Here is a 14,102-nt window from a genome sequence, read left to right on the forward strand (position 1 = left end):
TGAATGGATATGGGAAATTTGTGGCAGATGTGATCATTGGGTTGCATTTGTTGGTTTCGATGTGGTCGAATTAAGTACTAACATCATTAAGAATTTTTATTTAAGATTAACTCATTTCTTACACATTTAAGATTTTTTTTCGAGTAACATCTTCACCTTTTTTATTTTATTAGATAGCATATTGTTCTCTATATTTACCCGCATAGCACCATTTTTATTTTAGATTATAATTTAGTTGTTGGGAAATTGGATTCTAACCTTCGATTTGGTTATTGGGTTGAAGTACTAGTCAGAATTTGGTTATCGAAGAATCAAATTCTAAGTTTACTTTTTTGAATTTTATTAAAATAAATGAGAAGGGAAAAAAGAAATTATATAGTTTTGTAATGAAAAAATATTTATTTATATGGTTGAATTTTGTTAAATTATACCTTTTAAATATTTTTTTAATTTCATTAAAATAATACAATTGATGATGCCATGTAAACCCTTTAAAATCAAGACTATGAGGATAATGATCTCTTGTTTATCACGTGTTTGATAATATGAGCACTTTCGTGAGTGTCCTTCTGTGGTATCTATCTCAGTTTTAATTTTAAATGATTTGGATCGACTCTTTACATTCTTTTTTGTGGTTGTATAAGATCAAAGTTGTGAGTCTTGATATGGTAATCAATATGTGAGTCTTGACATGGTAATCAATATTTTTCATTTCTTAGCTCATCAAACGAATGCTTATACACTTTCATGGCAACATCCAATCTATACTTCAAATCAAACACATTTTCGAAAAATCTAAAACTTTGGAGATATATCGATTCAAAAGGAATATAAGATTTATATCACCATTATTCTAATTTTTCTATTTAATTTAATTTTCAATTATATCAATTCTATTAAATATAATTCCTTTTATTCAATAAATAAATTTTCAATTTCATTATTATAAATTCTCTAACTAAAAAATGTATTAGAAAAAAAAAACAATAAATTTGTTAAAATGAAAAAAAAATAAATATAAAACTTCTTTACAAGTATATAAGTAATTCTTTTACTTTTTTTTCCTCCATCTCTATTAACAACTAACATTTTGAATACTTAAATAATCAATTCCAAAATATACATTTATCTTATAAATATACATTCATCAGTTCCAAAATATACATTCATCTTATAATTAACTTTTAATAATTAAATTTTAATAACTACATAAATTATATTTTACAAAATCCAAACACAAATATAAAATCTGTTGGGGGAGGTTCAACACACACATAGAACTCCACACATGGTAAGACATTGTCCGCTTTGGGCCAAGCCCTTACGGCTTTGCTTTTGGTACCACTCCAAAAGGCCTCTTACCATTGGAGATATCTATGTGTATATAAACCCTTGACCACCTCTCATGATTCCTCCGGCGCCACTGGCCTCCTGCCTGGCTCGCCTGATCATGGGGGGACGTACTCGTCTGAGCCCGGTCACCAGACCCGAACCATGGGCTCTGATACCACTGTTGGGGAGAGGTTCAATACACACATAGAACTCCACACATGGTAAGACATTGTCCGCTTTGGGTCAAGCCCTTAAATCATCTTATATACATATAACTTATTTTTATCTTCCAAAATTTTATAAAACACTACAAACATTACTACATTATTTTTTCCCATCTTAAAATATTATGTTACTTTATTTAAAGTATACTATTTTTAATTAAAACAAAAAAGAAATCCAAAAAAACAAATTCTGACTAATTTTTCGATCAACACATGATAAAAGAAAGGTGAAAATTCTGACCTAAGAGGAGAACAATGTGCTACCACAGGAAAAAAATGGCACACTTTTCTATATATTCCAAGCCATAAATTCTAACGGCCATAAAACTGTAAATTGCTCAGGACATTTCAATGTGCAAGGTCAGCTTCTTGTTTTTTCTTTATTTTGTCGTTTTCTTCTTTTTCTTGGTTTGTGTACTCTGCTTTGGTATGCAAAGAGATTACTGCAAAGGTTTTTTTTTTTATTATTATTATTATTATTATAAAGTTTAAAATGAAAAAAAGTATAATTATGAAGAATAAATGCAGAGTTTTCTTAAAGGGAGACAGAAGTTCATTAACGACGTCAAAAGTACTCATACGACGTTACAACGTGACATACACCAAACATCAGTGTTTTTCTTGAAAGATGTTTATGTTTGTTTTTTCTTTTTGATTTAATCAATTATTATAGTCTTTATTTTTTGTGACTTTTTTAAATAGGTTTTTTTTTTTTTTCTCAATTAGGTTCTAATTTTTGAAAAATTGGAGCAATTAGGTCTTAGTTTCGTATTAACACCCTTAACAAAGGTGACACGTGTCAGCTCGTGATTTTTTTGAATTTTTTAGATATATTTTTAATTTTTTTATTTTTAATTTTTTATTTATTTAAAAAAAAATTGCCACATGTCAAGTTGACATTGAGCCACGTGACAATGAGAATGTGAGGTGACATTGATAGTGCCACGTGTCACTATCAGACCACGTGTCATTAGACTTGTCTCAATTTGGTGCTTGTATTCTTATTTTGTCTTAATTTAGTCCTATTTTTTTAAAAAACTAAACAATTTTGTTTCTCTCCAAGTTCAAACAAAATTTTATTTATATATAAATATTTACAAAGAAATTTATACAAAGTAATTTTTTTATTAGAAAAATAAAAAAAATTACAAAATAACATATGACACATTTTTATTTATATAGTAATAAAGAAATCATTTAACCTAAATAATATGAATGAGTAACCTATAAAAGTTAACATCTCAATAATAAATATTTTTGTGAAGGTAATCTAACAAGTATAGTCTCAATACTTCCTCAACAATTGATAAAAAGTTTCTAGAGTTAAATATTTCGATTTGAAATACATCATTACTAATAATTTGCTTAACAGAAACAAATTTAAAGACAAAAATTTGGAAAATGTACATACCGTATTTTAGTTGGGAAGGAACAAATTTAAAAAAAAAAATTAGGACTAAATTGAGACAAAATAAAAATACAATGACCAAATTGGAACAAAATAAAAATACAGGGACCAAATTGGAACAAACGCAATGACACGTGATTTGACAGTGACACGTGGCACTGTCAGTAACACGTGACACGTGATTTGACAGTGACACGTGGCACTGTCAGTGCCACCTCACACTGTCATTGCTACGTGGCATAATGTCAACTTTGACACGTGGCAAATTTTATTTTTAAAAGAAAAAATAATAAAAAATAAAAATAAAAAAAATAAAAATATATTTAATAAATTCAAAAAAATCACGAGCTGACACGCGTCACCTTTTTTAACAGTGTTAGTATGGAACTAACGGCAATAACCTAATTGCTTCAATTTTTCAAAAATAAAGACCCAATTGAGAAAAAAAAAGGAGGGATCTAATTAAAAAAAGTCACCAAAATTAGGGACTATCAGAATTATTAAACCTTTCTTTTTCATACAAAATTTGAGTATGAAATAAAAATCTCAGATATTTAAGCCTTCAAAACACTGATTGAGAATATTTGAATGAATTATTTGATAAGCACAAAGGTCCTACGATTGGTTAGATCAACCCACGCCAGCTAAGGGACCAATAATTAAATCCAGTTTAATCGTACATTACTTTGTGGAGAAAAAATAAATAAAGTTCCTTTTATTTATCCGATATAATACAGAATCAGAGACACTTAGGGACATCTAATCTGAAAAAAGTTTGCTGTGACTTAAATGGAAATATAAGAATAAACCTGGCGTTTAAATAACTTTCTTCTCGTCTTTCTTTTTCAAATAAATAGCAAAAATGGACATTTTACGCTATCTCACTTTTCTCTGCTTCTTCTTTCTATTTGATTGGAGGAATGGTGTCATTCGATTAGCATTGTCATTTTCAAAATAACTTTATTTGATACAGATACCTAAAATAAAATCACTCAGCAGAACAGAAAGTTAAAGCATCTGATCCACTTCGATAATTATCCAAGCGAACAACGTTAATGTCTTACGAAAGTTACCTCTTGGGAACAACAACCAAAATAATAATAATAATGTTTACAATGGTTATCATTAAATTTTAATTAGTCAAAGTTTCATTCTATGCAAAGCAATAATTTTGACTCCAATTAAGACGTTTCAAACTTTGCTGAAATTCTTTAAAGGATTTTCGGATGCTAACTTGTAGGTTCAATATGACATGCCAGCTTCACGAGAACTAACCTAAATGTCAGTGCTTAAGAGATAGATTACTAGTTTTCAAAATGAAGTATATTACTTGAAACCCGGTCTCATTGAAAAGCTTTTGAACTTCTTAACACCGCACAATAACAGCAAAAGTAAAACAGCTTTGGTGTCTGCCAGTCAAAGGATGGAGAGGTAAATACGATAATACCATAGCCATAACTCAAAAAAGGATGATCAACATGATCTTACTCACAAGCTATAACCACTCCAGATTTATTTAAAATTTAAACCACAATCACAACACGAAGGAACTGCAAACCAACACATCCATTCCTCATGAAACTAGTCCTGGATAGCATATATCACCTCATTCTTGTGTTGAAAGCACACAACGAAGGCACCCCCCTTCATGCAAAAGATCAAAAGCCTTGTTGATCTCAGAGAGAGTCAAAGTATGGGTAATGTATTCATCAACCTTGATTTCCTGCAAAACAAGTACTCCTAACAATCCATGCTTTCCAACAATACTCAATTAAATGCACAAAACACTATGAAAAACCTTTACCTTCTTCAGGTACTTGTCTACGAGCCAAGGCACCTGTGACCTGCTCTTGAAGCCACCGAAAGCAGTTCCTTTCCAGACACGTCCACTCACCAACTGGAAAGGTCGGGTTGATATTTCCTGACCTGATGCTGCAACACCCACGATAACTGAGGTCCCCCAGCCCTGGGAATTTTCAAAGATTACTTCATGAGTACAACCATCATAGTGTAATGTATGAAAATGGAGTCAATGTGGCAGTAGCAGCATTCACCTTGTGGCAGGCTTCCAAAGCAGCTCTCATCACAGAAACATTTCCAATACACTCAAAGCTATAATCAACTCCACCATCAGTACGATCAATTATGACCTGCTGAATTGGTTTATCATGTTCGTTTGGATTTATAAACTCGGTGACTCCAAAGTTCTTCGCTGCAGGTAAAAAGAGCAAAAGAAGACAAATCAATAAATGAAAAAGTAATTATTGTTGTGAAGAATGTCCTCTGTAGTGCACTAACACTACACTAGCATTACAAAACCAAAACTGAGAAAACCACAAACAGAAAGTAGCTCATAGTAAGACACTATGCACGTACCTATATTATACAGAGGTCACAGCACTCGGGACACAAGAAAAACGATGGAGCAAGAAATGAAATATACAAATATATACCAAAAGAACATACATATTAAGATCCCATTAAAACAGTATCATTATTCCGCAAGCATAATTCTTTAAAAGGACGATGATCAATGCTACGAGAAACATTAGTTCTACAACTAAAAAAATGAGAAACATGGCAATGAATCACTTCACAATATTAAAGACTTCCTGATTGTTGTAGAATAACCCAGTTCATTTTGTACCTGTATCAAACTTCTTGCTGTCAATATCTATGCCAATAATCCGGGATGCACCAGCAGTTTTTGCACCCTCTGCAACCTGTCAAGTACAAAGTGCAAATCATGATGGCAAACCCAAAACGGCAAAAACATAACCGCCTAAAATTGTAAATTCACAAACTTACAGCAAGCCCAACAGTCCCAAGGCCAAAAATAGCAACAATAGTCCCTGGTTCAACCTTTGCAGTGTTCCAGACAGCTCCAAGGCCTAAAAAGTGGGGAAAGATAGATTTCACAACTTCATAATAATAAGTGAACTTGGTATGGAAGGACACAAGATCGCACATTTCATTGCATGAAAAAAGAAAGAATGAAGGAAGGAAAAAAGGATCTTTAAAGAAACATTTTCATTTTTCACAAAAAGCATTTTAATTGTTAAACTATCAAAGTAAGAGCTGAAACTTGTAACTCTGATCAGAAACAGAGCCTAATATGATATACATTGGTATGGCAAAGACAGAAAAAAATATACATTTCCATAGGCAAATGTAAGAATGTAACATCATTGTCCAGCTCCAAACACATATCATGACTCATAAGACCCATACCATACAACTTACAAAAACTCAATACAGTGTTTATAAAGGATAATGTTTACCAGTTGAAACACCACATCCGAGAAGACAAACTTTGTCCAGAGGAGCTAAGGGGTTAATCTTAGCTACACTAACATCATGGACAACTGTGTACTGACTAAAAGTGGAGGTTCCCATGAAATGATAAATGGGCTTTCCATTAATCGAGAACCGACTCTTGCCATCATTGAGCATGATCCCAACTCCAGTGGCAGAGCGAACCTTGCCGCAAAGGTTGGTCTTCCCTGATTTGCAAGTCTTGCACTCCCCACACTCAGCCTGGTAACAGGGAATGACATGATCCCCAGGCTTAACATCAGTAACACCTTCTCCAACACTCTCCACAATCCTGCAACAAAAATAAACAAACCCCTAAAACCGCTATCCATGCCAATAAATGCATATGCTCACATCATACATCACATGCAACAATTACATCTTAAAAAATGTACTTTTTAAAATTCAATCTCATATTAACATTCATATATTATACATGCATACATACCCAGCAGCTTCATGGCCGAGAATACAGGGGAAGAGACCTTCGGGGTCCTGCAACATTAACAATTTGCTCACTATACAAATCCAAACAACTGAAAACACAAATTAATGGATTCCGAAACAGTTAAACAAAAAGAAAGAGAAATAAAGTAGCTACCTTGCCGCCCCAAGTGTAAGCATCGGTGTGACAGAGAGCAGTGTAAAGGATTTGAACTCGAACCTCGCCGGCTTGAGGCGGAGCCACCTGAACGTCTTCGATTGTCAAGGGCTTGTTGGGTTCCCAGGCCACCGCAGCTACATCAAAAGGAGACCATGTTTAGATTAGTGAGGTTTGTTTAATGTTAATTAGATCTAAAAGGAGAAGAAGAATGAAGAAGATAATGGGTACCTTTGCAGGTGATGACTTGACCTTGAGTTGCCATTGAAAGGAAGAGATGAGACTCACACAAACAATACCTGTTTATCTCCCCACTCTGCCTTCTACCTATTTATATTCCAATAAGACATTTAACTTCTAAAATTCACACTCTTAACATGCTATTATTACATTACAAAAAATTAATATTAATCTCTTTTCATTTTCAATGAGCTTGAATTGCAAGAACTAAGGAATGGTTATTTATCATAAGAGGTCCATTTTGGAATCTATCCAGATAACAAAATTATATATTTCAATCATAATCAAATAAAATTATAGTATCATTGGACTCTCGTATTAAAGTAAAATTTACACTAAAAATGATATATGAAAATTATATATATATATATATATATATATATATATATATATATATATGTGTGTGTGTGTGTGTGCGTGAAAATTATATATGTCAATATGTAGTAAAAATAATTAATCTTTTTTCCTTTGTTTTTCTGCTTTTATGTCATCCTTAGTCCTTGCAATAATTTTAAAATAATTTGTACATGCATTTTGGTTTTAGAACTAAAATAAAAAAATTATATGATTATTTTATTATATTAGAAAATATGTAGTGTATTATTTGTCCCAGTAAAACATTTTTATTTAACTATTATCTTTAAATCTTAAGTTAATATTATTTATTTTTCATATATTCACTTGTCTTTTACTTAATTTTCAATATATGTATATATAAGTAAAAAATAAAATAGAACATTTTATAAGTAATTTATTAAAATTAAGGAAATTCATTTGATTTATTAATTTAAAAAGTTTGAAATATACTTTAAAAAAAGGGAGAAAACTTATTAATTAAACTAAATAAATTAGCACAACTTTAAATCTATTAAAAATACAATGAAACATACAGTTTCATCAGTAAAAGTAATAGAAGTAATAGAAACATTACTTTATTTATTTAATAATGATAATAATAAAATTATTTTTCATATTAAAGAAATCAATACTTTTTTTATTTTAATAAATATTTATAATATCTTTATTTTATCATTTTTATTTTTACATCAAAATAAATATATTTAATAAACTGTACTTAAAAGAAAAGGGATTTTAGTGTGAGCTAAGGAAAGTAATTCCAATAAACACTTTAATGTTTCTTTTTTTCAGCATTTTACATATTCTTCTTTGCTTGGATAAAAGTCTATCTGTTTGGTCTGAAATGCACAATTTGAACTTATATTTTAAACTGTACATAAATTATATTATTTGTTTCATTTACTTTTATAGAAATATTAATAGCAGTAGAATTATAAACTCTCTAACTCTAGTAAAAAAAACTATTATCAGCACTTTTGCCAAAATTTGAGCATATAAAATAGACCAGAATTTTCTTTCATAGAATTTACCATTAAATAAACAACAGGCTTAGATTAAAATACTTTTTAATTTTTCTTTACAATATTATATCTCTAAATGTTAATAAAAGAGAATATAACATGTTTTATTTAAAAAATCACGTGGAAGACAAAAATATCTTCTAACAAAATAATTACTCAAACATAAAAATAAAATTACTAAAGTGAATTGTATCTCTCTAGTGGTATTGATTACAAGTTAGTAATTTGTATATATATCTAAAATATTAGTAGATTTACCTATAATATAATTTTGTCATAGTGTAACCAAAAAAACTTAATTACACATTTAACTATCTTTTAATTAAATTATTATGGTTCAGTTAATACATTCTCCAAATTCTGACAGAAAGTATTAATATTTCCATCAATATTAACAATGCTAGTTATTATTTAAATAGAATATTAACTACAACATTTGATAATAAGTTGTAATACAAAAAAGAGTTTTAACTTTTAAATTTAAGACTTAAATTTTGTAAAGAAATATATTAAAACATGAGTAACTTGGTATTAATTTCCTGTGTTATGAGAATAAAATAATATATTTAATTATACTTAATTTTTTTTCCTATATAAAATATAAAATGTATAGAGCAAAAAATAGTGTGGTGTGATAACGAAAATTAAAAGTAAAACCAAACGTCGAAACCCGAAAGATATAAAAGGCGGGAGCGCGGAAGACTAAGGTTACTAGCTTAGCTTACTTCTTCAAGAGTGTGTGGTGCCGTTGGATTAGGGTTGTAGCACTTTCAATACACTCTATTCTCCACACCACGACTTCCTCCCATCCAAACATACTCTGCAATTTTCTATTTCTTCAACTGTAAGTTCTCTCTCCTCCTTCTCCCAATTCAATCTATCTGGTTTCCACGGTTACAACAATAATTTTGTCACATTGCATAATTTTTCTTTTAATTCTTTTTTTCAAATAGTTGTTACTGATGACATTGTTATCAAGTGCTTTGACTTTCTTTGTTGAATTTGAATGTTGATTTCGAGAGTATTAGAGGTTGCATGCAGAGTTGTTCTGTGAATGGTAGTTCCTGACTCTGCTAGGATACTTCATATCATTTGTGAAGTGGTCAATTTTGGTTGCAACGTCGATTAGGTTATCATCCCGTGTCTGGAATTTTGGTGAAACTAAGATCACCAGTGTCGCCGCATACTTAAAGCTTGACGGTGGAAAATTGTGGATAAATGTGTTGCTCTGTGGTCATAAACACCTAAAAATTATTTTGTTCTGGTCTATGTTTTAGATCCTTGGTGAATGATTATTTGCATGCCTATTTTATGGATTCGAATTTGGATTTGGAGACGATGTGCATGAAAAGGATGCAATGAACACTTTAAATTTGTATCTTTTAGATGTTTTTGTGTTATTGTAGATGCTTTCATCAACTTTTGTTGTACTGATTGGATTGTTGATTGTGTATTTGTTGTGTTATGTGAGCAGGATATATTTGGATTCTAAGGCTGAGGTAAAACGGAGTTATGGCGGATTTAGAAAATTTGCTCTTGGAGGCAGCGGGTAGAACCCGACACTCTCGGCCAACTTCAAGAAGAGGACATGGTGATGGTGAGAATATCTCAAGTTCAGATGATGAACATGAATATTCTGGCCCAAATCTCTCTGGCTCACGAGTTCCCCTAAAGAAGAGATTTGATCTAAAGGAAAGATACGATGGCAAGGGAAGTCAGGAAGAAAAGGATGGCCAATCTGATCACAATGGTGACAGCAGCGATGAATATGATTTTGGTGATGACCTTTATAAGAATGAAGATGACAGGCGTAAGCTTTCTGAGATGACTGAACTACAGAGAGAGATGATATTATCAGATAGGGCTACCAAGAAGTATGATAAAGACTTATTGGGGAAGATATCATCAAAGCGGGAGAAGGGAAAGACAACTCTACCTGGGACACATACTTCATCTCCTCCACCATCTCGTGTGCGGTCATCAGTCCGGTCAGTTGACCGGTCAACTGCCAAGGATGGTGCTTTAAATGAATTGCGTGCGAAAAGATTAAAGCAGCAAGATTCAGAAGCAAACCGCAGACTAAATGAGGCATCTAAAAGTCCTGGACCGGGACATCTTTCACCAAAGCACAAACCTTTCTCTTCAACAAGTCTCACTAGCTCAAGTGACAGTGAAAGTGAAAATAGATCCCTGAGTGATGATGGAGGGTTGAGTCATGATGACATTATCGTTGACAGTGATAATGACAGGATAGTTTTACGATCTGAAGGGCTTTCATTTGAGGATATAAAAGAAATTACTGTTTGCAGATCAAAACTAGCAAAATGGTTTATGGAGCCCTTTTTTGAGGAGTTAATTGCTGGTTGTTTTGTAAGAGTTGGTATTGGTAGATCAAAGTCAGGACCTATCTACAGGCTTTGCTTGGTAAAAAATGTTGATGCCACCGATTGTGATCGGCAGTATAAATTAGAAAATAAAATGACACATAAGTACTTAAATCTTGTCTGGGGAAACGAAACTTCTGCTGCAAGGTGGCAAATGACTATGGTTAGCGACTCTCTTCCACTTGAGGAGGAGTTCATCCAGTGGGTTAAGGAAGTGGAACGAAGAGGCGGTCGGATGCCAACAAAGCAAGAAGTGGAAATTAAAAAGCAAGCTATACAAAATATCAACTCGTTTGTTTACTCAGCTGCTACGGTGAAGCAGATGTTACAAGAGAAAAAATCTGCCAAAATAAGACCACTGAATATTGCAGCTGAGAAGGATCGGTTAAGAACGCAATTAGAAATAGCACAGAGTAAGCAAAATAATACTGAAGTGAATAGGATCATAACAAGGTTGCAAGAATTGGAGGAAGCTCAGCAGTCTAAGGAGAAGGATGCCAGAGCTCTGAAGCTTTCTGAGATGAATAAAAAGAACAGGTTTGAGAACTTCAAAAATGCTTCTGAATTGAAGCCAATGAATAAAGATTTGAAAGCAGGGGAGGCAGGTTATGATCCATTTTCAAGGAGATGGACTAGATCAAGAAATTACTATGCCGCAAAGCCAACTGAAGAGGCTGCAGCTGAAGATAATAGTGTCATTGATATGGTGGCTGATGAAGGCAGCTATCAGACGAGAACAGCTGTGACAGGGGTGGCTGGCATGGCTGCTACTGCTGCAGCAATAAAAGCTGCTGCCGGTGCTGGGAAGTTAGTAGATACAAGTGCTCCGGTGGATCAAGGGACAGTGTCAAATGTGCTGCACGATTTTGAGCTGCCAATATCATTATCAGTACTCCACAACTTTGGTGGAGCCCAAGGAGTTCAGGCAGGGTTTATGGCAAAAAAACAGAGAATAGAAGCAACTGTTGGACCTCAAGTTCCGGAAAAGGATGGTAAGAGCCATGCGAAGACAATATCAATTAGTGAATACAAGCGAAGAATGGGGGTTTTTTTGAATTCTGCCTAAATAGCAACTTTCATCAGGTACACACTTTTATACGATGAAGTTGGTTGGATTCCAATTTTACTGTTTTGCCCGTTGATAACTATATATCTCAACTTTTCAGGTGATCATGGAGTTCTCATTTTCTTTTACCTTCCCCAAAATTGTTAGATCCAAGTTTTACCTTGTTCGAATGATTCAACATCGGTTCTTGCTGGATGCCTGGAACAGAGCTGAATAGATGCAGAGATAGTCGGGTTTCAGACAAAATTATGTTTGTTTGTTTCAATCTTTACTTTTTTTTAATGCACTTCATATGCATTGTCTTAAGGATGATATCAAAGGTGCTCAATGACTTTAGTGTTTATTTTGTTTTTTCCTAAAAAGATTATCACCTGAATATTTGTAGCCCCTTTACTAGGTTGTGGATGTGATCATTGTAGGTAACATTAAAGTTTACAACATGTGGGTTAATATTTCGAAATATTGTAATTTTCAGTTCAAATCGTATGCAATTCACTACAGCGCACTGCATAATCATACAGAAAATCAAATAGTAGAGTTTGTGTCATTTTGCATGATTGTTGATAAAATTGATTTTGATGTAATATGATTCGAAATACAATATCTTATAAATCTAAAATTTTAGGTTACCTATAGTTATTTATGCTCCTGATCAGTTTTAAATATAAAATTTTACAATGTTGAACCAATAATGTAGTTTGTTTTTTGTAAAATCATCTTAATTGTTATTTCAAAGTGATAGGAAGAATCCAATATCAAATCAGATTGCAAGTAAAGTTCCATCTCAAATAACGTCTTATTTCTTGTTTTACAAATGCTCACATTTCACAATTTTACACTTTTTGGAATCATTAACACTCCTTACTTTTTTTTCTTAACATTTTCAAAATACTCCTTTTTCTTCTCATTTTCACACATACTTTATCTTTCACAAACTAATTTCCATTGCATAATTTGTGTATACACACGTAAATTAGTTTTTATAATGTATTAGAGCATACCGGTTTAGGAAAATATTTCACTTAAGGATGTTTCATTCCACATTTCCAACCCTTCATCCTGCACCTTCTCACAACTCATCATATCATGCACCTCTAACTTTTTCAAAAGTTTCATTTTTAACTCTAATAAATACTTTTTCATATTCTTTTCACTTTCTTATTAAACACATTTTGCACCACCTTAATAATAATTTAATTTAATTTTTAAAATTCAAATACTATTTAATATAATTTTATATTTTAGTAATTATTAAAATATGATTTATATTATAATAATAATTATATTAAATAATTAAAATAAAAATAATAATAGTAAAAATAAAAAATAAAATAGTAATAATAAATTTGATTTTCTATATTAAAAATATATTAAATTATATTAAAATATTAAATTAAATTAAATAATTATTAAATTTAAATAAAAACAAAATTTTAAAAACAATTGCCTATCGGATATCTATATCCGATTAATAAATTTTCTTAATTTTGTTTTTTCTTTTAATTATAATAATGATTTAATTTAATATTTTAATATAATTTAATATATTTAAATACATGTAATTTTAAATCTTATTTTTATTTTCATATTATCACTCTTATTTTAGTCATTGTTATTTTAATTTTTTAATAAAACTATTATAAAAATATAAATCATATTATAATAATTATTAAAATATAAAAATATAATAAATAATATTATAATGTTAAATTAAATTAAATGTTTATTAAATTTTAAATAAAAAATAAAATTGTTAACATATTTGTTAATCGGACAATAGTCATATGCTTCGGATATAGATATATGATAAATAATGTTTTTAAAATTTTGTTTTTATTTAAATTTAATAATTATTTAATTTAATTTAATATTTTAATATAATTTAGTATAGTAAATCAAATTGATTATTACTATTTTACTTTTTATTTTTACTATTATTATTTTTATTTTAGTTATTTAATATAATTATTATTATAATATAAATCATATTTTAATAATTATTAAAATATAAAATTAGATTAAAAAATTTTGAATTTTAAATTAAATTAAATTATTATTAAAGTAGTACATATTGCTTTTAATAAGAGAAAAAAAAATATGAAAAGATATTTATTAGAGTTAAAATTTAAAACTTTAAAAAAGTTGGAAGTGTA

The 14,102-nt window shown here is 30.6% G+C and overlaps 2 protein-coding genes across 2 annotated transcripts; one reads left to right on the plus strand and one right to left on the minus strand.

Annotated features, from left to right (window-relative positions):
* Positions 1–4,290: 4,290 nt before the first annotated feature.
* LOC106757861 (alcohol dehydrogenase class-3) lies at positions 4,291–7,240 on the minus strand. Its single transcript, XM_014640694.2, has 9 exons — positions 7,112–7,240; positions 6,881–7,017; positions 6,728–6,774; positions 6,246–6,571; positions 5,773–5,855; positions 5,612–5,687; positions 5,019–5,176; positions 4,769–4,930; positions 4,291–4,687 (listed from the first exon to the last, which is right to left on the minus strand). Exons 1-9 carry the CDS (start codon positions 7,143–7,145, stop codon positions 4,571–4,573), a joined length of 1,140 nt encoding a protein of 379 aa, XP_014496180.1. The 5' UTR covers positions 7,146–7,240; the 3' UTR covers positions 4,291–4,570.
* A 1,950-nt stretch (positions 7,241–9,190) lies between these two features.
* Positions 9,191–12,351, plus strand: LOC106756902 (protein RTF1 homolog). Its single transcript, XM_014639501.2, has 3 exons — positions 9,191–9,343; positions 9,974–11,966; positions 12,050–12,351. Exon 2 carries the CDS (start codon positions 10,012–10,014, stop codon positions 11,947–11,949), a length of 1,938 nt encoding a protein of 645 aa, XP_014494987.1. The 5' UTR covers positions 9,191–9,343; positions 9,974–10,011; the 3' UTR covers positions 11,950–11,966; positions 12,050–12,351.
* Positions 12,352–14,102: the final 1,751 nt, after the last annotated feature.

The sequence above is a fragment of the Vigna radiata genome, chromosome 3 (assembly GCF_000741045.1).
Source record: "Vigna radiata var. radiata cultivar VC1973A chromosome 3, Vradiata_ver6, whole genome shotgun sequence".
NCBI lineage: Eukaryota > Viridiplantae > Streptophyta > Magnoliopsida > Fabales > Fabaceae > Vigna > Vigna radiata.